Source organism: Sus scrofa, chromosome 9 (genome assembly GCF_054392235.1).
Source record: "Sus scrofa isolate SSC_HxYL_T2T_F1_AM1 chromosome 9, Sscrofa_HxYL_maternal_Yorkshire_Landrace_v2.0, whole genome shotgun sequence".
Classification (NCBI taxonomy): domain Eukaryota; kingdom Metazoa; phylum Chordata; class Mammalia; order Artiodactyla; family Suidae; genus Sus; species Sus scrofa.
Window position 1 is genome coordinate 79,486,381 of NC_139391.1, and position 27,590 is coordinate 79,513,970.

The following is a 27,590-nucleotide window of genomic DNA, read 5'->3' on the forward strand; positions in this document are numbered from 1 at the left end:
GATTCTTTTATGGATATGTTTTCTATTTTTTTCATCCCTCCTCCTAACCTGCTCTCATCTATCTGTCCATCTGTCTGTCTTTCTCTCAAAAACATAGAGTTAATACACACCAAAGTTGAATGACTCTAATCTGTGTTTTTTGAAAATTTCAGCTAAGATGGCATATTTGATTTTTCTATAGCAAATATGTTATACTTTATATATTTTAAACTACAACTGAAAGTAATAAAGTTAACACCATGTGGCCTTGGGAAAGTTACTCTTCAGAGCTCAGCTGTGGGCAGAATTAAAGTTCTGGGCTAGATGTTCCTTTTATCTTTAAAAGGATGAGTCTGTATTATACCCTTCTAGCTTGCTTTGAGTTTCTTTTTTTTTTTTTTCCTTTTTATCTTTTTTAGGGACTCACCAGTGGCATATGGAGGTTCCCAGGGTAAGGATCAAACCCAAGCTGTAGCCACCAGCCTACACCACAGCCACAGCAACTCAGGATCTGAGGCACCGTGTCTGCGACCTACACCACAGCTTCACAGCAACACTGGATCCTTAACCCACTGAGCAAGGCCAGGGATCAAACCCGCATCCTCATGGATGCTAGTTGGGTTCGTTAACCACTGAGCCATGATGGGAACTCCTGCTTTGACTTTCTTAATAACTCTTTCCTTCTTAAAACGATTTCACTTTAATCTCAGATTTGGTCAAGCTTCCTTTAAGGTATGTCAAATAAACAGATGTATAGAGAAAATTTGTTTCTCCCTCCCCTGCCCTTCCTGCCCCCAACACAGGATGCCTTTTTTGTTGTGATTGATTTTAGCCTTTCCAAATGACTCACAAACTCATCACACACACAAACTCACAAACATTTTAAGTACTTTTAACACTTTGCCATAGCTGTTTATCTCCTGGGTCATCTAGCATTGTTAAAAGTTTTGAATCTTCCTTTGGTATGATTTCTTACCTTTTAAATTTTCTTTTCATATTTGTCTCTACCTTTTCACATGACACCTGAAGTGTAGGGGGGGTGCTCAGTAAATATTTGTTGAATTAGCAAATACACTTTCCTCACTTCTAAGACATACAGTTCTGGTGCTTAACATTTTTATTTTTCTGTTGCTTTCTTCTCTTCTCTCTCTCTCTCTTTTTTTTGTTTTTGTGCATGCTACTTTGCCTCTCACAGAATAGCTTGTAATTTAGCTGAGGGGCATGATAGCCATTTGCTTTTTCTGTTTTAGTCCTAAATTTTTATTAAAATAATATTAAATATATTAACCATTAGTTTTTGCTGCCATAATTTTATGAAAGGACCTTTTACCACACTAATTATTTCTCCAGTCCCCCTTAATGAATCTATAAAGCAAATGTATTTTATAATAACACAATTGAAAATGCTGATAGTAGAATAAATCATATGGGTGATAACTGACAAAAGATAGTAATAATGCTGGGCTAAATAAGCAAATTAAAAATGCATTTAAAATCTGCTTTGTTGCTGGCTCCTATGTTTGTTTCTCAAGCTTTTGCATATTATCATTTTGGGACATTGTCCTTTTCATTTTTCAATTTTTTGGAAAAGATATCAAATGTGAGGTTACGATGCAGTATATTTTATCCCCATCCAAGTTTTGGTTTAAAATATTTTAGTTATTTTTGGAGTTCCCTGATGGCTCAGCAGGTTAAGTCACTGCTTTGGCTCAGGTCCTTGCTGTGGTACGGGTTCACTCCCTGGCCCAGGAACTTTCATATGCTGCTAGTGAGGCAAAAAACAAAAAAAAATTAGTTATTTTTGACAGTCTTTTTGGTAACACCAACATATAAAACAGATGAAGTTCTATTCTTTTGCTTACCTTGCAGCAAACTCTGCCCCCTGCAGGACCTGTCTATCCCCCGAGGTACTCTCCAACCTGGGGCCTGTCTGAATGGAAACTCTGTTCTAATTCCTTAGTCTGTGGTTTCCTCACTGCACACAAAATCTTGTGTCACTCTTCTTATCAAACATTTTGCTTGTTCAGCTCTTAGAGATTCGGGATATTATTGCTATGACATGTATTTTCTTATACATTTAAAACTTCGCTATCTAGCATTTTGGGGAAGACTGTTGTCCAGAGTTCATTAATATTGCTCCAGCTGGTCTCTCTCTCATTCTTCCTTGGTTGCTTTGCTGACAGAAGCCCTGTGAAGTAGTATTTTTGTTTTTGTTTCCCCTTCCTAGATACATAATGTCAATAAATAACTAGACTGAGGCTGGTGAACAGTCAGTCCTATTGCTCAGTTGTGTTTATGAGCACGTGGAAACAATTGAGGAAATGGCCAGGACTAGATCCCTTTTACAAACTAGCCAAGTACCTTCCTGGTAAATTCCATTCCAGTAGATAGTGTTTCTAGGGAAAAACATGCTGTTTCCTCCGCTATTCTGGAAAATTTTTGGATAGTCTTTTATTATCTGCATTCTTTCTACTTTGGAATGGTCTGATGCAGAAAGCTGTCCACTTAATTTTTATCACCAGGACTCATCCCGTGTCTTTTCTGTGTTTCTATTTATGAGCTAAGATTTGAGAGAGATTATCAGTTACTATGTGAGGTTGCATCGAACATTTACCCTCTCTCAAGATAAGAGATGCAAGCAAAGTGGGTAACAGATGCCCCCAAAATGTTCCCTGCCATAATAACCATTTATGTAGTAAATACCTTGCTGTTTCATGACTTTATAGTATGTAGGGCCAATCCATGGTGGCCATAACCCTGAACAATTGCCCTTTTTGTAACTAGTATTATTTATTCCTATCATCCCTGTCCAGTTGTTTTCACCTCTCCTTCTGTTCATTTTTAGTTTCTTGAGTTTGTCTCCACATTAACCTCACACAACTTACCTTTAAAAAAGTAAATTAAAATGCCCACAAACTCCCTAGAACTTTTCCCCCTCCCTCCATCTTTTCTAAATTAAGGGCAGCTTTTATTTCCTTGTTTAACTATGTATCAGATTTTCAAATCTTTCTTTAATATATGTGTCCTTTTGAAATGAAAAGGTTTTTTAAATTAATACCCTTTTAATGAAAATAATAATCAAATAATCAAATAAAATATTGAGCCCTCTTCATCCCTTAATGCTCTCTGTATTGAGACAGGCAGGAAGAATTATATAGGGTCAGAAATCTGCATTTTAACTGTGAGATGCCTCTTTCTTACACTGGTCTCTGAATGCAGAAAGCAAATCCAGCCAAATACCTGTTGTCACTCTTCCTGTTGCATGGAATGCTTTATGACTTGACTTTCTTCTGTTTTCTCAGTGACCATTTCCAATGTTCTTAATTCCTTCGTGGAGATCTATATATCCACTTGGCATCACTTTTCTTCTCTCTGAAGGGCATCGTTCCTCATTTTATCACCAGATCTGTTGGTGATGAATTCTTTCAGCTTTGTGTGTGTATGTCTGTGTTTTTTTTTTTGGTCTTTTTGCCATTTCTAGGGCCACTCCCATGGCATATGGAGGTTCCCAGGCTAGGGATTGAATCAGAGCTGTAGAGAGGCACAGCAACGTGGGATCCGAGCCGCGTCTGCAACCTGCACCACAGCTTATGGCAATGCCGCATTCTTTAACCCACTAAGCAAGGCCAGGGATTGAACCCACAACCTCATGGTTCCTAGTTGGATTAACCACTGAGTCACGATGGGAACTCCAGCTTTGTATGTATTAATAGGTCTTTGTTTTACCTTTGTTTTTTTTAAAATATATTTTCTCTGTGTATAGAATTCTAGGTTGACAGGGTTTTTTTGTTTTTTTGTTTTTTTTTCTTTAGGACTTTTCCAAATTTTTTTTTTCTAATGTTGGGCTCATGGGTATACATGAACATAAGGATGTTTACACAGATGAATTAAAAAAATTAGGAAGTGCTGTAATATACAGATTGTTTTATTTTCTACTATATTTAATTGTTTATGATAAGCACTGTAAAAAAATATCTGTTGAAAAACAGGAGCTCAAAACCATTTGTATGAATTCCCCCTGTCTCTTACACTTTTGAGGAAATATCTTTTTGGCGTTGTGTTACAGATTGTAGATCTTTGCGTCCAGAACCTTTAGTCTAGTTATTTTATTTATTCACATATGCATACTTAATAAAGAACAAGTGACTATAATGCTTCAGTCTAGAGGAAAACTTTTTAGACAATTTCCACAGGCACTGTAAAATGCCATATTCACTTGTCAAATCAGCATGTACTGAATTTTGAGAACATCTTAAAGTTAGAAGTGTAATACATGTTCTTTGTTGAAAATTTGAAAAATGTAGAAAAATGTAAAGAAGAAAATAAAAATCTCATGTAATCCCACCATCTAGAGTTGATCACTCTTAAATCCTGCTATGAATTTCCTTTTAGAGTATTTCTGTGCTTATGCCTTTGTTTACTTATTTAATGAAATTGAGATCAATTGAATATATAGATTTATGGGTTTTTATTTTTTATTCATCAAGATAATATTTGTTGAGTGCTTACTGTATGTCAGGCAGTATGCTAGGTTCTTTATATTTTGTATCTTATTTAATCCTGTTAACAGCCCTGATTAAATACATAAAATTATTGTTATTTCTGCTTTATGTATAAGAAAGCTGTGGTTCCTCTTACATAGTCACAGCAGGTGAGTGGCAGAGCCTGGATGTGAACTTAGGATATCTGATTCCAGAACCTATACTTAAATAATATGTTACATCACATTGCTAAATACTTTTCCACAGCAGACCTTAAGGCTATGTTATGCTATAGTATTATATATGTGAACCATTTAGATATTATTATACTAATATGTTGTTTCAAGATATTAATCAGGTTAGCATTTTTATGTAAAAATCATTGTTAATATATCTGATTATTTCTTTGAAAGTACTTCCTTGGAGTGGAATTACTGTTAAAGTGCAGTATATTTTAAATGCACTTTAAACATCGCTAAACCACCCTTCAAAAAGGTTTTTCAAGTTGTACTTCCCCTTGCAATGTCTATTGCCCCTTCCTTAGGGTCGAATATTCTGTTATAAAATCCTGAATTACTTGATAATTTCTTGGTTTTTCATCTTTTAAAATGTTTACTGCACACTTGCATTTCTTTTTAAAACTTTCATTAAAGTATAGTTGAGTTACAATGTTGTGCCAATTTCTGCTGTATATCAATGTGACTCAGTCATGTATATATATAAATATATTTTAAAAAAATATTTTCCATCATGGTCTGTCCACCATGGTCCCCCTCCTCCTTGGCAACCACAACTCTCGGACACTTGTATTTCTTTCTACTTTTTGTAAATTATTTTTGGTGTAATGTTTTCATTAAATTTTTTTAACTGTTATCACCTGTTCTTTTAGTGCTAATCTCTACAGATAAGTGGTCCATACCACTGTCTTCACTTCTTAACTCTTAAGGAACTTTCTCTTCTACTCCTCTGTTCTGGTAACAAAAACGATCAAGTACAATAAGCAGAATTAAAGTGCACCTTTAAACTTATCACAGTAAAATTCTGTATTTAGTTTCTAGCCTTAATTTTCTGTGAAATGTATTGCTTTGAAAATTTTTTGCCTACTTTTTGAGATATCCAGTAGCCTTTTCTTAGATCTAATCTTAAACTTTTCAGTGTCATTTTAGTCGTTTATTTCTAATGAGATCCATGTCCCTCTCCTTGTAGGTTCTTTTTTTGGGGGATGTGTTTCTGTGTGTGTGTGTGTGTGTGTGTGTGTGTGTGAGAGAGAGAGAGAGAGAGAGCGAGCGAGAGAGAGCGAGAGAGAGAAAGAGAGAGAGAGCAAACCAGCAGGAGAGAGACTTTACAGGTTCTCCTGTATAGATCCTCCTATTTTTTCATCCTATATTGTAAGAATGCTTCACTTCCAAGCTGAGCTTCTTGAACTCATTTCTGTATTCAGCCAATGAACTGATTTTTAAAAATGATTCTGTATAAATTTCTCCCAAATTCACACACATCCCAATCTTCGTGCATCTAGAACCTATTCATTTATTTCCTTTATATCTTACTTCTGTCTCATATTCAACATAAAATAAATTTAATTCTTTTCCTTATTTTATCTTTCTTTCCTTTGATCTGAACAACCTGTGTTTTCTGTGTTTATTCTGTGCTTCATCACTTTAGATGTAAACTTTCTAATCATCTTTTATTCTTTCATTTATTTTACCTACAAAATATTTTATTATATTGTGTATTTCTTTCTCTGGAGTGTCTCTCAGATTCTTCTTTTGTGTTTACTCTCTGGGCCTGGTCTTCCTCTTAATCCTTATTTCTGTGGGTTTCTTTCAGCCATTCTTTTCCTGTTCATCCTTTTCCTGATCCCAAGATTATTCTTCTACAATTGCCACTTTATGATACCCTTCTAAACAACAGCATATGATTGCTCTCCATTTTTTACCAGTCATAACCCAGGGTCTTGTTGGCATTGAATATCAATGTTATTTCTTAACAACATATTCAATTCTCTGCTTTAATCACAAAGATTACATTATTATTATTATTATTATTATTATTATTTTATAATTTATTTTTTTTCCCCACTGTACAGCAAGGGGATCAAGTTATCCTTACATGTTTACATTTTTCCCCCACCCTTTGTTCTGTTGCAATATGAGTATCTAGACATAGTTCTCAATGCTACTCAGCAGGATCTCCTTGTAAATCTATTCCAGGTTGTGTCTGATAAGCCCAAGTTCCCGATCCCTCCCACTCCCTTCCTCTCCCATCAGGCAGCCACAAGTCTATTTTCCAAGTCCATGATTTTCTTTTCTGTGGAGATGTTCATTTGTGCTGGATATTATATTCCAGTTATAAGTGATATCATATGGTATTTGTCTTTGTCTTTCTGACTCATTTTACTCAGTATGAGATTCTCTATTTCCATCCATGTTGCTGCAAATGGCATTATGTCATTCTTTTTTATGGCTGAGTAGTATTCCATTGTGTATATATACCACAAAAGATTACATTATTGTCTATACTAGTTTCCTTCCACAATCTCCTGGCACATCTGAGTCAAAACAATAATTACTAAAACTGCAATACATTAAGGCTACATGATATGTCAATTACTGTGCTAATCCTCATATGTATTTTTGCTTATCTTTGCAACCAGCATATAATGGTAGTTATAGTAGACCTTCTCTATCTAAACTAAGGATTCATTGTTTCAGGAATTCATAGTTGAAGAAAAAAAGTTTTATAGAAAATGGGATTAAGAAAACTGTGATCTGAGGTAAATGATAAAAAAACATCTAAATAAACTTTTGCTAAAATTAAAACAATCAAAATGCATTGTACAGTTCCACCAACAGTGCAATAGGGTTCCTTTTTCTGCACACCCTCTCCAGCATTTATTGTTTGTAGACTTTTTGATGATGGCCATTCTGGCTGGTGTAAGGTAGTACCTCATAGTGGTTTTGATTTGCATTTCTCTAATAATGATTGATGTTGAACATCTTTTCGTGTGTTTTTTGGCCATCTGTATGTCTTCTTTGGAGAATTGTCTGTTTAGATCTTCGGCCCATTTTTTGATAAGGTGTTTGTTTTCTGGTATTGAGCTGCAGAAGGTGTTTATAAATTTTGGAGATTAATCCCTTGTCAGCTGCTTCATTTGCAAAGCTTTTCTCCCATTCTGTGGGTTGTCTTTTTGTTTTGTTTAGGGTTTCCTTGCTGTGCAGAAACTTTTAAGTTTAAGTAGGTCTCATTTGTTTATTTTTGTTTTTATTGTCATTACTCTAAGAGGTGGATCTGAGAAGATGTTGCTGTCATTTATGTCAGAGAGTGTTTAGCCTGTGTTTCCCTCTAAGAATTGTATAGTGTCTGGTCTTATATCTAGGTCTTTAATCTATTTTTAGTTTATTTTTGTGTATGGTGTTAGGGAGTGTTCCAATTAGATTCTTTTACATGTGGAATGCATTTTAAATGGCATCCCTCCCTCAACCCCCAATCCATCATCTTTTTTTCCCAAGTACTCATTGCTTTTCCAGTTTTGTAAATTGTGTTGTTTACTATCAAGTCTGGGATGATGTAGCTCAAGCCATTTGTCTTCCTTATTCTTAACATTCACCATGCTTGCAGGATGAGAAACTAGGTCTGGGTTTACTTTACCTCAGATTTCTTTCTTTCTTTCCAGGGCTCCTTTGCAGAAACTTTGACTCACAGTCTGCTATCTACTTTCTACTTCTTTTCTTTTTCTATCGTTCAGTAATTTTTTTGTGTGTTTCTCTACACTACACAAATTTAACAGGATTCCTAAAACAACATATAGATGAGGAAATAGCAATGGAGATTTTTAGTAGATTATCAGGAAGTGAAAGCTTTGGAATTGAAATTTAGATCTGAGCAATTCCAAGGTTTAGATTCTTTTCTTACTACCACATTTCCTTTCATCCTTGTCACCCTATCCAGAATTATATTTTTCTCAGCATTTGATTACCTTCTACTTCAAGGCTAAGCTTAGTGTTCAGTTCTTCACCGAAATCATTTAAGTGGCATTAGTTGAGCCCATCTGAACTACTGGCCTCTGTACTCTTGAATGTAATAGACTGTAGCACATGCATGTGTGTTTGTTTGTCATCATGTTTTGTGTACTGAGTGCATATCCTTGAGTTCATTGTTCTATATCTACCTATCTCTCTATCATCTACCTATCTACATGTATACCTGAATCACTTTACTGTACACTTGAAACTACAACAGTATTGTAAATCACTATTCTGTTTTAAAAATCCAAAAAAAATTTAAAAAGGAATGTCAAACAATATCTGGTAACAGTAGGTGGAAGTATAAAATGTATGATATAGGAAAGGTTCAAGAATTTGAAAAATTACTAGGCTTGGATAAGTGGATAACTCCTCAAAGAAAAGAGCTGGATTTCCAAGAGAGGATTTTTGAGAAGGTGGAAAAGAGACTTATGGGATTTTTTTGTGTGTGTGTAAAGATTTTTTTGTAAAAGAAGGCAGAGATGTGAACAGTCTTTTCAGGGTATGGCTTGTCATAGAGCTCTTAGTTATGTGAGGATGTTGTTGGATAAAAATGAAAAATATTGAGATGATATTAGGGACTGATAATTTGATATTTGGTTAGATAAATAAATGAAGACACAATATTGATGAAATAGAAGGCTCAAAATTGTTAAGATGTCAGATATCCTTATATTGATCTATAGTTTCAAAAAAAATCCAATCAAAATTCCAAGAGGCTTCTTCTTCTCCTCCTTCCTCTTGCATCCTCCTCCCTCTCCTCCTCCCTCTCCTTCTCCCCCTCCTCCTTCTCCCCCTCCCCTGCCCTTCCTCCTCCCCCCTCCTCCTTCTCTTTGTTCCTCTTCTTTTTTTTTTCCTAATAGAAATTGATTAGTTGGTTCCAAAATGCATAGGAAATGCAAAGGGCCTAGAATAAAAATTCTGAAAAAGAATAAAATTAGAAGACTAATCTTGCCTAATTTTTTCAAGACTTAAATACAAAACAGCTGTAACCAAGGCCATGTGACATTGGTATAAAAAATTAGAAATATAGATCAGTAAAGTAGAATAGAAAGTAAGGAGTAGATTGAGACAGATATAGTTAGTTGATTTTCAATAAAAGTGCCATGAAAATTCAGTGGTAAAATGTACAGTCTTTTCAACAAATAATACCAAGAGAATTAGACATCCATATGGAAAAACAAAAAATTGAACCACAGACTTTACAACACACCATATACAAATTCACTCAAAATAATTGTAGATCTATACATGAGTTCACACCATGAAATCTCTAAGAATACACCGGTGAACATTTTTGTATCTTACTATTAAGTGAAGATTTTTAAGAACAGACTCAAAGCATGGACTATCAAAGAAAAAATTAATAAACTGAGCTTTATTAAAATTAAAACTTGTTTTTTGAGCTATGCACCTATGAAATGATGAGGGAAGCTATAGACAAGAAGAAGGCATTGGTTAAATATTCATGTGAGGACTTCTGTCAAGAATGTGAAGAACACTTAAAACTCAGTAACAAAAAGAACCACAACCCAGTTTTAAAAATACAGCTAAAATATTTGAACAGCCATTTCAAAGAGGAAAATATATGAATGGCCAGTAGCATACAAAACTATGTTCAATTATCATTAGTCATTAGAGAATATAAATTAAAACCGTAGCAAGCTACCACACCTGCTAGAATGGCTAAAGATAAGAATGCTGACAATATAAAATGTTAGCAAGGATGTGGAAAAAATGGAACAGTCATACATGGTTTTATGGGAATATAAAATTTTTTTTGGCCATGCTCATGGAATGTCAGTGTTTCTAGGCCTGGAATCAAACTTGTGCCACAGCAGTGACCTGGGCTGCTGCAATAACAATGCCAGATCCTTAAATCGCTGCAATGCAAGGGAACTCCAAAATTTTGCAGCCACTTAGGAAAACAGTGTGGCAGTTCTGTTAAACATATACTTAACCTTTCAAGCTAGAAATTCTACTCATTGGTATTTTCTAAGAGAAATGAAAAAGTATGCCTACATGAAGACTTGTATGTATGAATGGCAATTTTATTCATAATAGATAAAATTGGGCAACAACTCACATGTCTATCCTGCACTTTACTCCATATCTTCTGAATGAGAATTTTGGAGGAAGTGCAACTTGAATGATTTTTAATTTTCAAAATTGTTCCTTTATTCATTACATTTAGGCAGTTTGGGAACTAGTACCCTAGACTGTCCCAACCAGCATGGTATGCCCACTACTAGCTCATATTGTATTTTTATGCAAATTTGAAAAGTGTACTTCTCCCCTCCTCCCTCCACTTTAGGTACTAATCTACTTTCTGTCTGTAGAGATTTGTTTCTTCTGAACCTTTCATATAATTGGAATCATACAACATGTGATCTTTTGTGACTATTTTCACTAGTATAATATTTCCAGGGTTCATCCATGTTGTAGCACCTATCACTTTTCATTTCATTTTATTTCCAAGTAATATTACATTGAATGACTATGCCACATTTTGTTTATTCTGGCACCAGTTGATGGATATTTGGATTGTTTTTACTTTTTGGCTATTATGACCAAATAATTGCTTTGAACATATATGTACAAATTTTGTGTGGATAGTGTTTTCATTTCTTATAGGTATACATTTAGGAATGGAATTTCTTTTCTTTTTCTTTCTTTCTTTTTTTTTTTTTTTTGTCTTTTTTGCTATTTCTTGGGCCGCTCCCACGGCATATGGAGGTTCCCAGGCTAGGGGTTGAATCGGAGCTGTAGCCTCCGGCCTACGCCAGAGCCACAGCAACTCGGGATCCGAGCCGCGTCTGTAACCTACACCACAGCTCACGGCAACGCCGGATCGTTAACCCACTGAGCAAGGGCAGGGACCGAACCCGCAACCTCATGGTTCCTAGTCGTATTCGTTAACCACTGCGCCACGACGGGAACTCCCAGGAATGGAATTTCTAAGTCAGATGTTACTCTATGTTTAACCTTTGGAGAACTGAGTAACTGTTGAATATTTTCCAAAGCAGCTGCACCATTTTATATTGCCACATGCATATGTGGGTTACAGTTGCTCCACATCTCATGAAAACTTGTTATTATACGCCTTTTTAAAAAATTGAGTATAGCTGATTTACAATATTATATTAGTTTCGGGTGTACAATATAGTGATTCAATACTCTTAGATTAGACTCCATTTGAAGTTATTATCTACCTTTTGATTATAACCATCATAGTAGGTGTGAGGAATTATGTTATTTTAGTTTTGATATATATTCCCCTGGTGACTAATGTAGTTGAGCACTTTTTTCATATGTTTATTTCCCTTTTGTGTATCTTCTTTGGAAAAATAGCATTTCAGATTCTTAGCTTTTTTTTAAAAATAATCGACATATAACATATTAGTTTCAGGTGTACCACATAATTATTCAGTACTTGTATACATTGTGAAATGATCACCATGCTGTCTAGTTAATATCCTTCACCAGATGTAGTAAAAAATTAAAATAAAAAAAAAGTTTTCTTCTGCTGAGGACTTGCAAGATCTACTCTCTTGGCAATTTTCAAATATGTAATACAATATTATTAACTCTAGTCACCATGCTCTACATTACATCTCCATGACTTACTGATTTTATAGCTGGCAGTTTGACCCTGTTCACCCATTCTGCCCATCCCCCATGCCCTTCTCTCTGGCAATCACCAGTCTGTTCTTTGTATCTATGAGCTGATGGGTTTTTTTTTGGTTTTGTTTTGTTTGTTTTTCAGATTCCACATTTAAATGAGATCATATGAAATTTGTCTTTCTCTGACTTATTTTTAAATTGGTTTGTTTGTCTTGTTATTATTGGCTTGTAACTATTCTTTATAATATTCTAGATACCGGCCCTGTAAGTGATATGTGATATATAAAAATTTTCTTCCAATCTATGAGTTACTGAAAATTAACTAAAGCAATGATGATACTATGCATCTATTAGAATGGCCAAAATCCAAAATACTGTCACCATGAAATGCTGATGAGAATGTGAAGTAAAAGAAGCTCTCATTCATAGTTGTGTGCTGTTATTATATCAAACATTGTACAAATTGCAAATGGCTTCTTCACTGTCTCATGATTTCAGTCTCTCCCTTCACTGTCCTTCTCATCCTTCACCCCTAATGGAGGAACATAATAGCAGCTTTCAAATATATGAAGGGCTATCATAGAAAAAAGGATTTGATTCATTCTATGCAACTCTAGTAGTAGAAGAACTACACGCTTTTCTTCTAAATTATATTATAAATAAGTCCTTCAAAAATAAGTGTTTCATCAAAATGCAGCATCTTTTTGGCTCCAGATAATATAAACCAAAGTAGATAAAAATCACTTCTTTAAATCTTCCTCAATTTGCTATATACACTCAAGTTTTGATCTTCATCATGTTTTTTCATATTCTAAAATAGGCTGATACTTTTAGACTAAACTACTATTCTTTCTCTTGAAAAACAGAAATTCATCCAAATTACCTCACCTACACAATTTTATTTTTTCTTTCACTATTTCTGGCATAGTATTAATTATTCATTTTAAATTTAACTTTAGTCTATTTGACTAACTTCTAGTAACAACCCTCACTGGTAGATAGGAACTTGATTAATAATTGCCTGTCATACACAAGCAGCTTAGGAGACTAGCAAATATCATTTTCTGCAGCCACGTGTATTATTTTTACATCTTCTTAAAATGCAAGGATAAACACCTTCATTAACACTATGCAAAGTTACAGTAACTTTGTAGCATTTTAACATAGCCAAGTTGTGTTTATTAAAAGCTATACTTTATGACCAAGGTTTTGGAGATACCTGAGACGCAGAAATCACATTTTAAGCTGACACTCCATAAAACACAATTGCTATTAATAAAACAGTTTGTCAAAATTATGATTCAATTTAGTTGAACAGGATTTTTTATTTTTTATGCTTTTTAAACTTTATGTAAGGATACTGATAATTTATCTGATCAGTATTTGTATCAGAACTTTAGGAAGTTCAGATTAACCAGCCTCTTCCTGAAAATACCCACAACTTTACAAAATCATGGAGAAAACATAGATAGGTATTTTAAACCAAAATTACTAAATTAGTCTTATTTATTCAAAGAGTCACTTTTATTGCATGAACTTGGGATCTTATATGAAAATATTTCTGAGCTTCTAGCAGAGACTCCTCTGTTGGCAGGATTTTTTTTTTAATGTCTAGTATATTTAAACTCTCATTAAATACTGGAATATAAGATTCATCAGAGTACTTATTATTCTCTATGAACCAATTATATCATTGCTCCTTTAATTTCAGAGGCTTTATAATTTAATTTATTAATACCCTTCTAAGTTCAGAACATTTTTCATTTTCACACAGTGAGAAATCATGGCTTCTTTTAATGACAGGAGCACAGAAATTTGCAGCTTCAGTTCTGCAACCTCAGAAACAGGTTAGGTAATCAAAAAAACACAAAAACTCACTGATCAAGATTTCAAAGGGCTTTTTCCTTTCTCATGTTCATGAAATTTTTTAATGAAATAGTTTGAGCTCACAAATAGACAAAGAAATTAAAGGATAGCAACTTAAATATTGCAGTGCTGAGATTTGATAAAGTTGGATATTGGGTACATGAGTGTTTATTTTCTCTTTTCCCTCTGCATTTCTCCATGATTGAAATCATTTTGAGGAATAAAAAAATGGCACATATAAAACATGTTTATAGATTTAAAGGCATTATATGATAAATAACAATACTACTATATGTAACTCCTAGACATAAATAAATAAATATACAAACATGTATACGTACAGCTATGTACATTATGTGCATGTGTATATATGTGTATATATATATGTGTGTGTGCCTATGTGTGTGTGTGTATACACTTGTGAGCATTACACATACACTTATAAGCATTACGTAATTCAAGTATACAAGTTAAATAGGAAGGATTACTTGCAATTCCTGGTGATATTTTTCCCTGGGGAGGAGAGGTGAGATGAAGGATGAGGTATGAGGCCCAAAGGATATATCCCCTGGATCTGTTATGTTTTATGTAATTTATTAAAGGGCTAACAAATTTTAAATATGTCATACATTAGCAGTTACCAATTCATTGTGATAGGAATATGGATGTTGGGTAAACTGAATCTCCACACTCAGTATTGCTTATTTCTGTTTTTCAAAATAACTTTTTAAAAACATTAAGCATTTGACTAAGACCTGGAGGTTGGAGACAAATTTTGGGTCAATAAGAGTATCTTAAAAAATAAAATATTTTGTCTACTTCTTTATTGGGAAGAGATAATATATTATTAGAAAAACTAATTTTTTCTCCCTCTTCCCAAAGAATACAGGTCAATGACCAGATTGTGGAAGTAGATGGAATCAGCTTGGTGGGTGTCACACAGAATTTTGCTGCAACGGTTCTCAGAAACACCAAGGGCAATGTGAGGTATGCGGCTTCAGATATGTACAATCTGGTTACTTGATATTTTGTTGAATTTTAGTTTTCTTTATATGTACCTATAAATATATGTAATTAAAGGAAGAATTTCCTCTAAATACACAAAACCTGCCTTTAGTTTAAAATTTTTCCTTTTTTATTATAATTACTTCATGTAAATGTAATTGAAAACACATGGTAGTATTGCAGAAAGACATGACGATATGAAATGTACAGTGTGAATCAGTATGGTTAATTACTGGGCTCTTTTATTGTGCCTTATTGCTGACATAGCAAGAATTTCTAGGAAGATAGAATTTCTCAATAAATATGAATTTATGCTCCAACTCCTTTCAATAAAACCAGTTATACAGTAAATTGAAATGATTATACATATATCCAGTGATAAATGTTATTTAGATAAGCAGGCTGAATGATTTAAGATTAATAAATGCTTTTTAAATCTCTATTGCTTTAAAGAATCAGGCAGGAATAATCTTTAAGTTATAATAGTAAGCTATAACTTTTCAACTTAATAGGACATTATTTTGGACTTTGAAATTTATATCCAATCCTGGGGTTCTGAAATTTGTAGCTTGCAAAAAAAAAAAAAAAGTAAGAAAGTAGTTTTGAACCAACTAAGGCCAAGGTTTGAAATCTGTTTTACTTGATCATAGGGTACCTATTTTGTAATGTAGTATTGCTTATGCCTTATGCTTTTCCATAAGTCCTATGAAGGGGACATTATTTACTGTGTGTAATTATGAAAGTGTTTTAATGTTATCATCATCAAAATGAAACTGCCAAATATTCTGAAAATATTGATGAGTTAATATTGCTATAAAGAGAGTAACAAGATTTTATTACAGCATATTTTATGTTGCACAGGCATGAATTTCGGTATTGTAATTTAGACTTTTTCAGTTGGAAAACAGTCTTTAATGCTGAAGGGAATGTTTAAGGAATAAAACCTAAATGACCACTGTGGGTAGTATGACTTCTGTGAGTACTGTGTTAATTCTTCAAGAATACCGATCATCCTGAGAAAAGTATTTTAAGGTAATAGGAAAGAGTACAGGGAAAACAGTCTAATGCTCTTTCAGAGCTGCATGGGTGGGCCCCTCAGTAAATGTGATTGTCTCTACAGAGTTGCTATTTGTTCATGAGACACCACTTTTTTGAATCAGTATAGAACTTTATTTTGAAGCTGCTCCATACGCTTCAAAGTAAATCTTAAAATGAGGTAAGATATACACTCAACTTATAAGAACATTTTTCAGTTGGAGAAAAGTTCCTTGTTTCATGAACTCATAATTTTGTGCTATTATCATGTCAAGCCTTGTGCAGATGGTGAATGGCTTCTTAACTGTCTCATGATTACAGTCTTTTCCTTTAATCCACCCTTCTCATCCGTAGCCCTAATGGGGGGACGTAACTGCAGTTTTTAAATATATAAAAGGCTATCATGGAAAAAGGAATCAATTCATTCTGTGTAACTCTAGTAGTAAAATTAAGGCTTGTGGGTAGAAATAGTAATTCTGCATCCATTACGTCCCTCTCTTCTTTTAGAAACATTCAGTGGCCATCCATTCTGTGCAGAATCTAAGTTCTTATCCTGGTATTAAAAATCTTTCATCACCCAGTCTTATCACTTACCTCTCCCTGTATTCATGCTCAAGTAGAGTCTTACTAGTGTAGTCATCATCCTCCAAACATAACTTGTCAGTTAGTTTTTGTGCCTTTCTCTCTTCCATTCTTTTTGTTTAAAATCCCTATTCTGGGAGTTCCCATTGTGGCGCAGTGGTTAACGAATCCGACTAGGAACCATGAGGTTGCGGGTTCGGTCCCTGCCCTTGCTCAGTGGGTTAACGATCCGGCGTTGCCGTGAGCTGTGGTGTAGGTTGCAGATGCGGCTCGGATCCCGCGTTGCTGTGGCTCTGGTGTAGGCCGGTGGCTACAGCTCCGATTGGACCCCTAGCCTGGGAACCTCCATATGCCGCGGGAGCGGCCCAAGAAATGGCAAAAAGACAAAAAAAATAAAAATAAAAAAAAATAAAATAAAATCCCTATTCTGGTTAGAACCTACTTACCTTGAATATATTTTAACTACTTTGCCCTCCAAGAAGTCCTCCTTGACCTCCCTACCCCCTATTTTTCTCTTCTTCCTGATTATACTCATCATTCATACCAGTTTTTTTGACCTTGACATTATAGAACATTCCACTTTAATTTTGTAAAAAATTTTGTAATTTTTTTTTTTTTTTTTTTTGGCTGCACTTGCAGCATATGGAAGTTCCCAGGCCAGGGATGAAATCCAAGCCACAGATGTGACCTATACTGCCAGTGGCAACATCATATCCTTGACCCACTGTACCACAGCGGAAACTCTCAAAGGCATACCTTTTATTTCCTCATTCACTTTGCAGAAATCTTGATATCAGAATGGTACCTTTAGCTTACTTAGTTCCCTCAAATTATTTAACCCTGGGTCTTGATTGAAATTATATAACCCAGGATCTTAATTGAAAAAGTCTTTTCTCATTCTTAATTATTAAAATGAACATTTAAATCCTCTGAATATATTTTAGGTGGTGGTTCTTCATAAGGTGTTAATACAAAAACAGGAGCCAAAAACTAGATCTTTTTTTTTTTTTTAATTTTTAATTTTTTTTGCTTTTTAGGGCCATACCCGCGGGCATGTGGAAGTTCCTAGACTAGGGGGAAAATCAGAGCTACAGCTGCTGGTATACACCACAGCCACTGCAGCAAAGGATCTGAGCCATGTCTGCAAACCACACCACGGCTCACGACAATGCCAGATCCTTAACCTACTGAGTGAGGCCAAGGATCAAACCCACAACCTCATGGTTCCTAGTCGGATTCCTTTCTGCTGCACCACAACATGAACTCCTAGATCTGTATTTTTAATGAATTGTTTTAAACTGAGGGTTTAAAATACGTATGGTTCTATACTTTTTATTTATTGGTGACCTTGCTATCTATCACATTTGATGAGTACTAAAATTTATTTTTTAAAAGGTGTATCTGAAAAAAAGTCACTAAATTTATTTTGAATTTTTCTAGCTATTAAGCATAAATCTAGAAAGAATATATGAAGCTCCTGGCTTTGTTAAAGAGCTAGGAAGGGGAAAGATAAGAAACTAGTAGTGATAAGGAAATCTAAACTGAGATTTGGATGGTGATTATATTTTAATTATTGGAAATCAGTTTTTTTATGTTTAAATGGTGCCTTCTTTCATTTTTTCAAAACTTTTTTTTAATTTCACAAATACATTATTTTGTTTTCTACTGTACAGCATGGTTAGCCAATTACACATACATGTATACATTCTTTTTTCTCACATTATCATGCTCCATCATAAGTGACTAGACATAGTTCCCAGTGCTACACAGCAGGATCTCATTGCTAATCCATTCCAAGGGCCATAGTCTGCATCTGTTAACCCCAAGCTCCCATCCATCCCACTCCCTCCCCCTCCCACTTGGCAACCACAAGTCTGTTCTCCATGAACATGGTTTTCTTTTCTGTGGAAAGGTTCATTCGTCCACATATTAGATTCCAGATAGAAGTGATATATGGTATTTGTCTTTCTCTTTCGGACTTACTTCACTTAGTATGAGAGTCTCTAGTTCCATCCATGTTGCTGAAAATGGCATTATTTTGTCTTTTTTATGGCTGAGTAGTATCCCATTGTGTATATATAGCACTTTTTTTTTTTTTTTTTTTTTTTTGTCTTTTGTCTTTTGTCTTTTGTTGTTGTTGCTATTTCTTGGGCTGCTCCCGCGGCATATGGAGGTTCCCAGGCCAGGGGTTGAATTGGAGCTGTAGCCACCGGCCTACGCCAGAGCCATAGCAACGCGGGATCCAAGCCGCATCTGCAACCTACACCACAGCTCACGGCAACGCTGGATCATTAACCCACTGAGCAAGGGTAGGGACCAGACCCGCAACCTCATGGTTCCTAGTCGGATTCGTTAACCACTGCGCCACGACGGGAAGTCCTATGTAGCACTTCTTAATCCAGTCGTCTGTTGATGGTTGTTTCCATGCCTTGGCTATTGTGAATAGAGCTGTAATGAACACGCAGGTGCATGTGTCTTTTTTAAGGAAAGTTTTGTCCAGGTATATGCCCAAGAGTAGGATTGCTGGGTCATATGGTAGTTCTATGTATAGATTTCTAAGGTACCTCCATACTGTTCTCCACAGTGGGGTTGTACCAATTTACATTCCCACCAACAGTGCAGGAGCGTTCCCTTTTCTCCACACCCTCCCCAGTGTTTGTTATTTGTGGACTTATTAATGATTGCCATTCTGACCGGTCTGAGATGGTATCGCATGGTAGTTTTGATTTGCATTTCTCTAATAATCAAAGATGTTGAGCCTTTTTTCATGTGCTTGTTGGCCATCTGTACATCTTCCTTGGAGAAATGTCTATTCAGGTCTTTTGCCCATTTTTTCAGCTAGGTTGTTGGCTTTTTTGCTGTTGAGTTATTTAAGTTGCTTATATATTCTAGAGGTTAAACCCTTGTCCACTGCATCACTTGAAGCTATTTTCTCCCATTCTGTCAGCTGCCTTTTTGTTTTCTTTTTGGGTTCCTTTGCTGTGCAAAAGCCTGTCAGTTTGATTCGGTCCTGTTGGTTTATTTTTGCTTTTATTTCTGTTGCTTTGGGAGACTGACCTGAGAAAACATTTCATGAGGTTGATGTCAGAGAATGTTTTGCCTATGTTTTCTTCCAGGAGTTTGATGGTGTCTTGTCTTATATTTAAGTCTTTCAGCCATTTTGAGTTTATTTTCATGCATGGTGTGAGGGTGTGTTCTAGTTTCATGGATTTGCGTGCAGCTGTCCAGGTTTCCCAGCAATACATGCTGAAAAGACTGTCTTTTCCCCATTTTATGTTCTCGCCTCCTTTGTCAAAGATTAACTGACCATAGGTGTCTGGGTTTATTTCTGGGTTCTCTATTCTGTTCCATTGGTCGGTCGGTCTGTTTTGGTACCAGGACCACACTGTCTTGATGACTGTGGCTTTGTAATATTGCCTGAAGTCTGGCAGAATTATGCCTCCTGCTTGGTTTTTGTTCCTCAGGATTGCTTTGGCAATTCTGGGTCTTTTGTGGTTCCACAGAAATTTTTGGATTGTTTGTTCTAGTTCTGTGAAAAATGTCATGGGTGATTTGATAGGGATTGCACTGAATCTGTGGATTGCTTTGGGTAGTATGGCCATTTTTACAATATTAAATTTTCCAACCCAGGAGCATGGAGTATCATTCCATTTCTTTACATCTTCTTTAATTTCTTTGATTAATGTTTTATGGTTCTCAGCATATAAGTCCTTTACCTCCTAGGTCAGGTGTATTTTCAGGTATTTGCTTTTGTGGGGTGCGATTTTAATAGGTATTATATTTTTGTATTCCTTTTCTAATATTTCATTGTTGGTGTACAGAAATGTGTCCGATTTCTGAATGTTAGTCTTACATCCTGCTACTCTGCTGAATTTGTTGATCAGTTCAGTTAGTTTTTTGGGTTGAGTCCTTAGGCTTTTCTATATATAGTATCATGTCGTCTGCATACAGAGACAGTTTTGCCTCTTCTCTTCCTATTTGGATGCCTTTTATTTCTTTTGTTTGTCTGATTGCTGTGGCTAGGACTTCCAGTGCTATGTTGAACAACGGTGGTGAGAGTGGACATACTTGTCTCGCTCCAGATTTTAGTGGGAAGGCTTTCGGCTTTTCTCCATTGAGTATTATATTTGCTGTGGGTTTGTCATGAAAGACTTTGATTATGTTAAGGTGTGTTCCCTCTATACCCACTTTGGTAAGAGTTTTGATCATGAATGGACGTTGGACTTTGTCAGATGCTTTTTCTACATAAACTGAGATGATCATGTGGTTTTTGACTTCTTTTGTGAATGTGGTGTATGACGTTGACTGATTTGCGTATGTTGAACCGTCCTTGTGCACCTGGGATGAATCCCACCTGGTCGCGGTGTATGATCTTTTTGATGTGGTGTTAGATTCAGATGGCTAAGATTTTGTTGAGAATTTCTGCATCTATATTCATCAAAGATATTGGCCGATAGTTTTCTTTTTTGGTGGTCTCTTTGTCTGGTTTTGGAATGAGGGTGATGGTGGCCTCATAGAATGTCTTTGAGAGTGTTCCTTCTTCTTCAACCTTTTGAAAAAGTTTAAGGAGGATGGGTATCAGTTCCTCTCTGTTTGTTTGGTAGAATTCGCCTGTGAAGCCATCTGGTCCTGGACTTTTATTTGTAGGGAGTGTTTTTATAACATATTCAATTTCATTTCTAGTGATCGGTCTGTTCAGCTGATCTGCTGCTTCTTGATTCACAATGGCAAGCTGTTAGTTTCTAGAAAGTTGTCCATTTCTTCTAGGTTGTCAAATTTGTACGCATACAGTTGTTTATCATATTCTGTCATGGTTTTTTGCATTTCTGTAATATCTGTAACATTTGTTTAAATGTTTTTCATTTCTGATGTTGTTTATTTGGGTTTGTTCTCTCCTCTTCTTGGGGAGTCTAGCCAGAGGTTTGTCAATTTTGTTTACCTTTTCAAAGAACCAGGTCTTGGTTTTATTGATTTTTTTTTTGTATAATTTTTAATCTCTATTTTTGTTATAATTAATTTACAATTTTTATCTATTTCTGCTGTACAGCAAAGTGACCCAGTCATATGTATATATAATTCCTTTTCTCACATTTTTCTATATCTTTTTCCATCAGAAGTGATCAGATATAGTTCCCTGTGATATACAGTAGCGTCTCACTGCTTATCCATTCCAAATGCAATAGTTTGAATCTACTAACGCTAACCTCCCAGTCCATCCAACTCCCTCCCCCTCCCTCTTGTCAACCACATGTCTGTTCTCCATGTCCATGAGTTTCTTTCTTCTGGAGATCTGTTTTTTAATTTATTTCCAGGAAATGTATGTGAAATTGGTGTCATCATTTGGGTATAAATCAAAATCATGCAATGGACGTCTGTGACTTCAAAGTCACAGAGACATCATTTTTTATCTGACCTTTTATTTTGATCTATTTTATCAAACTTTGAATTGTTACACCTGAAGGTTTTGAACTAATAATATTGATGAAAACCTCATTGATGTGCCATTTTTGACCCCAGAGAAATTATAAGACAAATAGTTTAATGTGATAACTTCTAAGGGAGTATATGTTCTTCAATTCCATATCATTTATGTGAATCAAAGCATATTAAGTCACTGTGAAGAAGTGTTTCAGCTCAAACCAAGCAATATTTCTATAGAATTGGAAACCCAGGCCTGGCTCAAAGCATTGGAAAACCGTATTATTTCCTTACTTTCACTGATAGCTCTTAAAACTATGTAATCCCTGTGAGTACTATGCTAATTATGTTATTTACTTTAGTTAATTGATTAGGGGAAGGACTTATAGGACTTGATTTATACTCTGATATGATACAACACAATAGCAGGTGAAAGATAAACATTAAAGAAGTGAGTGTGGAGGACTCAGATATGGTCTTCTTTATCATCTCTCCACGGTGTTTCACAGGGCTTGTTGAGTTCCAGATTTTAAACCACCATGGACATAGGCATTGTACCAAGAAGTCCAAAGTCCATGTGTTTGTATGGGTCTCCCATGGTAAGCTTTTCATGTAGGAACATTCCTACCTCATGGAGACCTCAACTATTGAAAACCCCCAGACTCTATCAAATCCAGGTACAAGTAATAAATCCAATTATTATTACCAAGCAGTTCTAAAGGCTAGAATGACTTGCCTTGAAACAACTCATGAACTCTTGTTTACAAAACATCATTTATCCCTGGTTAGTACATTTCGTGGATTTGATAAAGGGTCATTTCCATGCTCTAGGCAACTCTGGAGATGAACACTTCATCAATTCTGATTTTCTCTAGATTAGCTTATGCTGTATAACACATATCACAAACACATTTACTGCTCTCCTTTTCCATTTAGATTCATGCTATTTAGTATGTTTTTATTGTATATTTCATGTTACCCGAACAAAACCTAAAAATAAAATGTTGTTACAGTTATTTAAAGTTCTACAATATTTTTGGTGGTCAATAGACTGTAACTTGTCAATTGTAATATTGTTAAAAAGTTAGAAGAAAGTTCTTATTGCAAATCCTGCATTATTTAAAAAATAATTTAAATAATTTAGATTCAGCTTATTTAAATCAGTGGGACTATTGACCTAGTCAAAACTCATTTTTATATTAGAAAATAGTAGATCATGCTTTTCTTGGAGACCTTTACAATATCCTTAGGTTTGTTGGTCCATATTCAGTTATGGGAAAAATATGTATTTTTTTATTTTTTTATATTGCTCAATGAATTTACTGCATTTATAGGTGTATAGTGATCATCACAACCCAATTTTATAGCATTTCTATCCCAAACACCCAGCGCATCACCCCACACTCCAACCTGTCTCCTTTGGAAACCATAAGCTTTTCAAAGTTTATGAGTCAGTATTTATTCTGCAAAGAAGTTCATTGTATCTTTTTTTCAGATTCCACATGTAAGTGATAGCATTTGATGTTGGTGTCTCACTGTCTGACTGACTTCATTCAGCATGATAATTTCTAGGTCCATCCATGTTGCTAAAAATGTCGGCATTTCGTTCCGTTTAATGGCTGAGTAATATTCCATTGTGTTTAAGTGCCACACCTTCTTTATCCACTCCTCTGTCAATGGACATTTAGGTTGTTTCCATGTTCTTGGCTATTGCAAATAGTGCTGAAATGAACATCGGAGTACATGTGTCTTTGTGAGTCATGGTTTTCTCTTGCTAGATGCGCAGGAGTGGGATTGCTGGATCAAGTGGTAGTTCTATTTTTAGTTTTCTGAGGAATCTCCATACTGTTTTCCACAGTGTTGCACCAATTTACAATCCCACCAACAGTGTACTAGGGTTCCCTTTTCTCCACACCCTCCCCAGCACTTATTGTTTGTAGACTTTTTGATGATGGCCATCCTGGTTGGTGTAAGGTGGTACCTCATATTGGTTTTGATTTGCATTTCTCTGATGATGAGTGATGTTGAACATCTTTTTGTGTGCCATCTGTATGTCTTCTTTGGAGAATTGTCTGTTTAGATCTTCTGCCCATTTTCTGATGGGTTTGTTTGTTTTTTGGTATTGAGCTGCAGAAGGTATTTATAAATTTTGGAGATTAATCCTTGTCAGTTGCTTCATTTGCAAAGCTTTTCTCCCATTCTGTGGGTTGTCTTTTGTTTTGGTTAGGGATTCCTTTGCTGTGCAGAATTTTCAAGTTTAATTTAATAAATTTGTTTATTTTTGTTTTTACTGTCATTGCTCTAAGAGATGGATCTGAGAAGATGTTGCTGTCATTTATGTTGGAGAGTGTTTAGCCTATGTTTTCCTCTAAGAGTTGTATAGTGTCTGGTCTTGTATCTAGGTCCTTAATCCGTTTCGAGTTTATTCTTATGTACGGTGTAAGGGAGTGTTCCAATTTTATTCTTTTGCATGTGGCTGTCCAGTTTTCCCAACACCACTTATTGAACAAGTAGTCTTTTCTCCAATGTATATTCTTGCCTCATTTGTCATAGATTAGTTGGCTGTAGGTGTGTGGATTTAATTTTGGGCTTTCTATCCAGTTCCACTGATATATATTTCTGTCTTTGTGCCAGTGCCGTATGGTTTTGAGGATTGTTGCTTTGTAGTATAATCTGAAGTCTAGGAACCTGATACCTCCAGTTCCACTTTTCTTTTTCAGGATGTCTTTGGCTGTTCTGGGTCTTTTGTGCTTCCAAACAACTTTTAAAATATTTTGTTCGAATTCTGTGAAAATGTCCTTGGTAATTTGATACGGATTACATTGAATCTGTAGATTGCCTTGGGTAGTGTAGTCATTTTGATAACATTGACTCTTACAATCCAAGAGCTTGGTATGTTTTTCCTTCTATTGGTGTCATTTTTGATTTCTTTCATCAATGTCTTATAGTTTTCAGAGTACAGGTCTTTTGTCTCTTTAGGTAGGTTTACTTCTAGGCACTTTATTCTTTTGGATGGAATGGTGTATGGGATTGCTTCCCTAATTTATCTTTCTGATCTTTCATTGTCAGTGTATAGAAATGCAGTCAATTTCTGTGTATTAATTTTGTATGCTGCGACTTTGCCAAATTCATGGATAAGCTCTAACAGTTTTCTGATAGAGTCTTTAGGATTCTCTAGGTATAGTATCATGTCATCTGCTAATAGTGATAGTTTTACTTCTTCCTTTCCAATTTGGATTCCTTTTATTTCTTTTACTTCTCCGATTGCCATGGCTAGGACTTCCAAAACTATGTTGAGTGGTAGTGGTGAGAATGGACATCCTTGTCTTGTTCCTGATCTCAGCAGGAATTCTTTCAGCTTTTCACCAATTGAGATTGATGTTAGCTGTGGGTTTGTCATATATGGCCTTTATTATGTTGAAGTAGGTTCCCTCTGTGCCCACTTTTTGAAGGGTTTTTATCAGAAATGGGTGTGGGATTTTGTCAAAGGTTTTTTCTGTATCTATTGAGAGGATCGTATGGTTTTTATTCTTCAGTTTGTTCATGTGGTGTATCACACTGTTTGATTTGTGGATATTGAAGAATCCCACATCCCTGGGACAAATCCCAGTTGATCATGATGTACAATCCTTTTAATGTATTGTTGGATGTTGTTTGCTAGTATTTTGTTGAGGATTTTTGCATCTGTGTTCATCAGAGAAATTGGCCTATAATTTTCTTTTTTGGTGGTATCTTTTGTCTTGTTTTGATATCTGGGTGATGGTGGCCTCATAGAATGAGTTTGGGAGTGTTCCTTCCTCTGCAATTTTTTGGAATAGTTTCATAAGTAGAGGTGTTAGCTCTTCCCTAAATGGTTCATAGGATTCTCCTGTGAAGCCATCCGGTGCTGGACTTTTTTTGTTGGAAGTTTTTAAATAACAGTTTCAATCTTGGTACTTGTAATTGGTCCGTTCATCTTTTCTATTTCACCTTGCTTTAGTCTGGGAAGATTGTACTTTCCTAAGAATTTGTTCATTTCTTCTAGCTTTTCCGTTTTATTGGCGTATGGTTGCATGTAGTAGCCTCTTAAGATCCTTTGTATTTCTATGATGTCCATTGTAACTTCCCCTTTTTCATTTCTAATTTTATTGATTGAGAGAAGTCTCTCTTTTTTTCTTGATAAGTCTGGCTAAGGCTTTATCAATTTTGTTGATCTTTTCAAAGAACCAGCTTTTCATTTCATTTATCTTTTCTATGGTTTTCTTCATTTCTATTTCATGGATTTTTGATCTGATCTTTATGATTTTGTTCTTTCTGTTAACTTTAGGTCTTGTCTGTTGTTCTCTTTCTAGCTCCTTTAGATGTAAAGGTAGGTTGTTTATTTGAGCTTTTTCTTGTTTCCTGAGGTAGGCTTGTATTGCTATAAACTTTCCTCTTAGAATGGCTTTTGCTGCATCCCATAGGTTTTGGAGAGTCATATCTTTGTTGTCATTCGCTTCTAGGTATTTTTTAATTTCCTCTTTGATTTCCTCAGTGATCCATTGGTTGTTTAGTGGCATGTTGTTTAGTATCCACATGTTTGTGTTTTTTGCAGTTTTTTTGTCTTGTTGTTGATTTCCAGTCATATAGCCTTGTGGTCTGAAGAGATGCCTGATGTTATTTCAGTTTTCTTAAAGTTACTGAGACTTGATTTGTAGCCCAGGATGTGATCAATCTTAGAGAATGATCCATGTGCACTTGGGATGAATGTGTATTCTGTTGCTTTTGGATGGAATTCTCCTATGATTATGTATTCAGTTCATCTGGTCTAATGCTTCATTCAGGGCCTGTGTTTCCTTATTGATCTTCTGTCTGGATGATCAGTCCATTGCCATAAGTGGGGTGTTAACGTCCCCAACTACTATTGTGTTATTGTCAGTTTGTCCTTTTAAGGTTGTTAGCAGTTGCCTCATACACTGTGGTGACCCTATGTTGGGTGTGTAGATATTTACAATTGTTATAGCTTCTTCTTGGGTTGATCCTTTGATCATTAGGTAGTGACCTTCCTTGTCTCTTAAAATATTCTTCCTTTTAAAGTCTATTTTGTCTGATATGGGTATTGCTACTCCAGCTTTCTTTGGATTTCCATTTGCATGGAGTATTTTCTTCCATCCTCTCACTTTCAGTTTGTATGTGTCCCTAGAAATGAAGTGGGTCTCTTGAGGACAGCATATATACAGGTCTTGTTTTTGTATCCATTCAGCCAGCCTGTGTCTTTTGGTTGGGGCGTTTAGTCCATTAACATTTAAGGTAACTATTGATATGTATGTTCTTATTGCCATTGTGTTAGTTGCTTTGGATTTGTTTTTGTTGCTCTTTTTTCTTCCCTTCTTCTCTTGTTCTCTCCTCTTATGGTTTGATGACTATCTTTAGTGTTGTGTTGGAGTTGATTTTTCTTATTTGTTTGTGTATCAATTGTCAATTTTTGGTTTGCGGTTATTCTGAAGTTTTGATGTAAGAGTCTATATATATATAGATTATATATATATATATAGTCATATATATATATATATATGAGATTGTTTTAAGTTGTTGGTGTCTTAATTGCAAGCACATC

General features: G+C 35.3%; 1 protein-coding gene across 21 annotated transcripts in view; it reads left to right on the forward strand.

Moving 5' to 3' along the window:
- PPP1R9A (protein phosphatase 1 regulatory subunit 9A) overlaps positions 1-27,590 on the forward strand; it is a 315,461-nt gene that overhangs the window by 179,733 nt on the left and 108,138 nt on the right. For all 21 annotated transcript variants that reach the window (XR_014815840.1, XM_021063370.2, XM_021063375.2 and 18 more), the window contains exon 5: positions 14,858-14,962. Coding sequence is in view for 20 of the 21 variants with exons in the window: in XM_021063370.2 (XP_020919029.2) it covers positions 14,858-14,962 (105 nt within the window). In the remaining variant the exon portion in view is untranslated. The remainder of the gene's footprint in view (positions 1-14,857; positions 14,963-27,590) is intronic.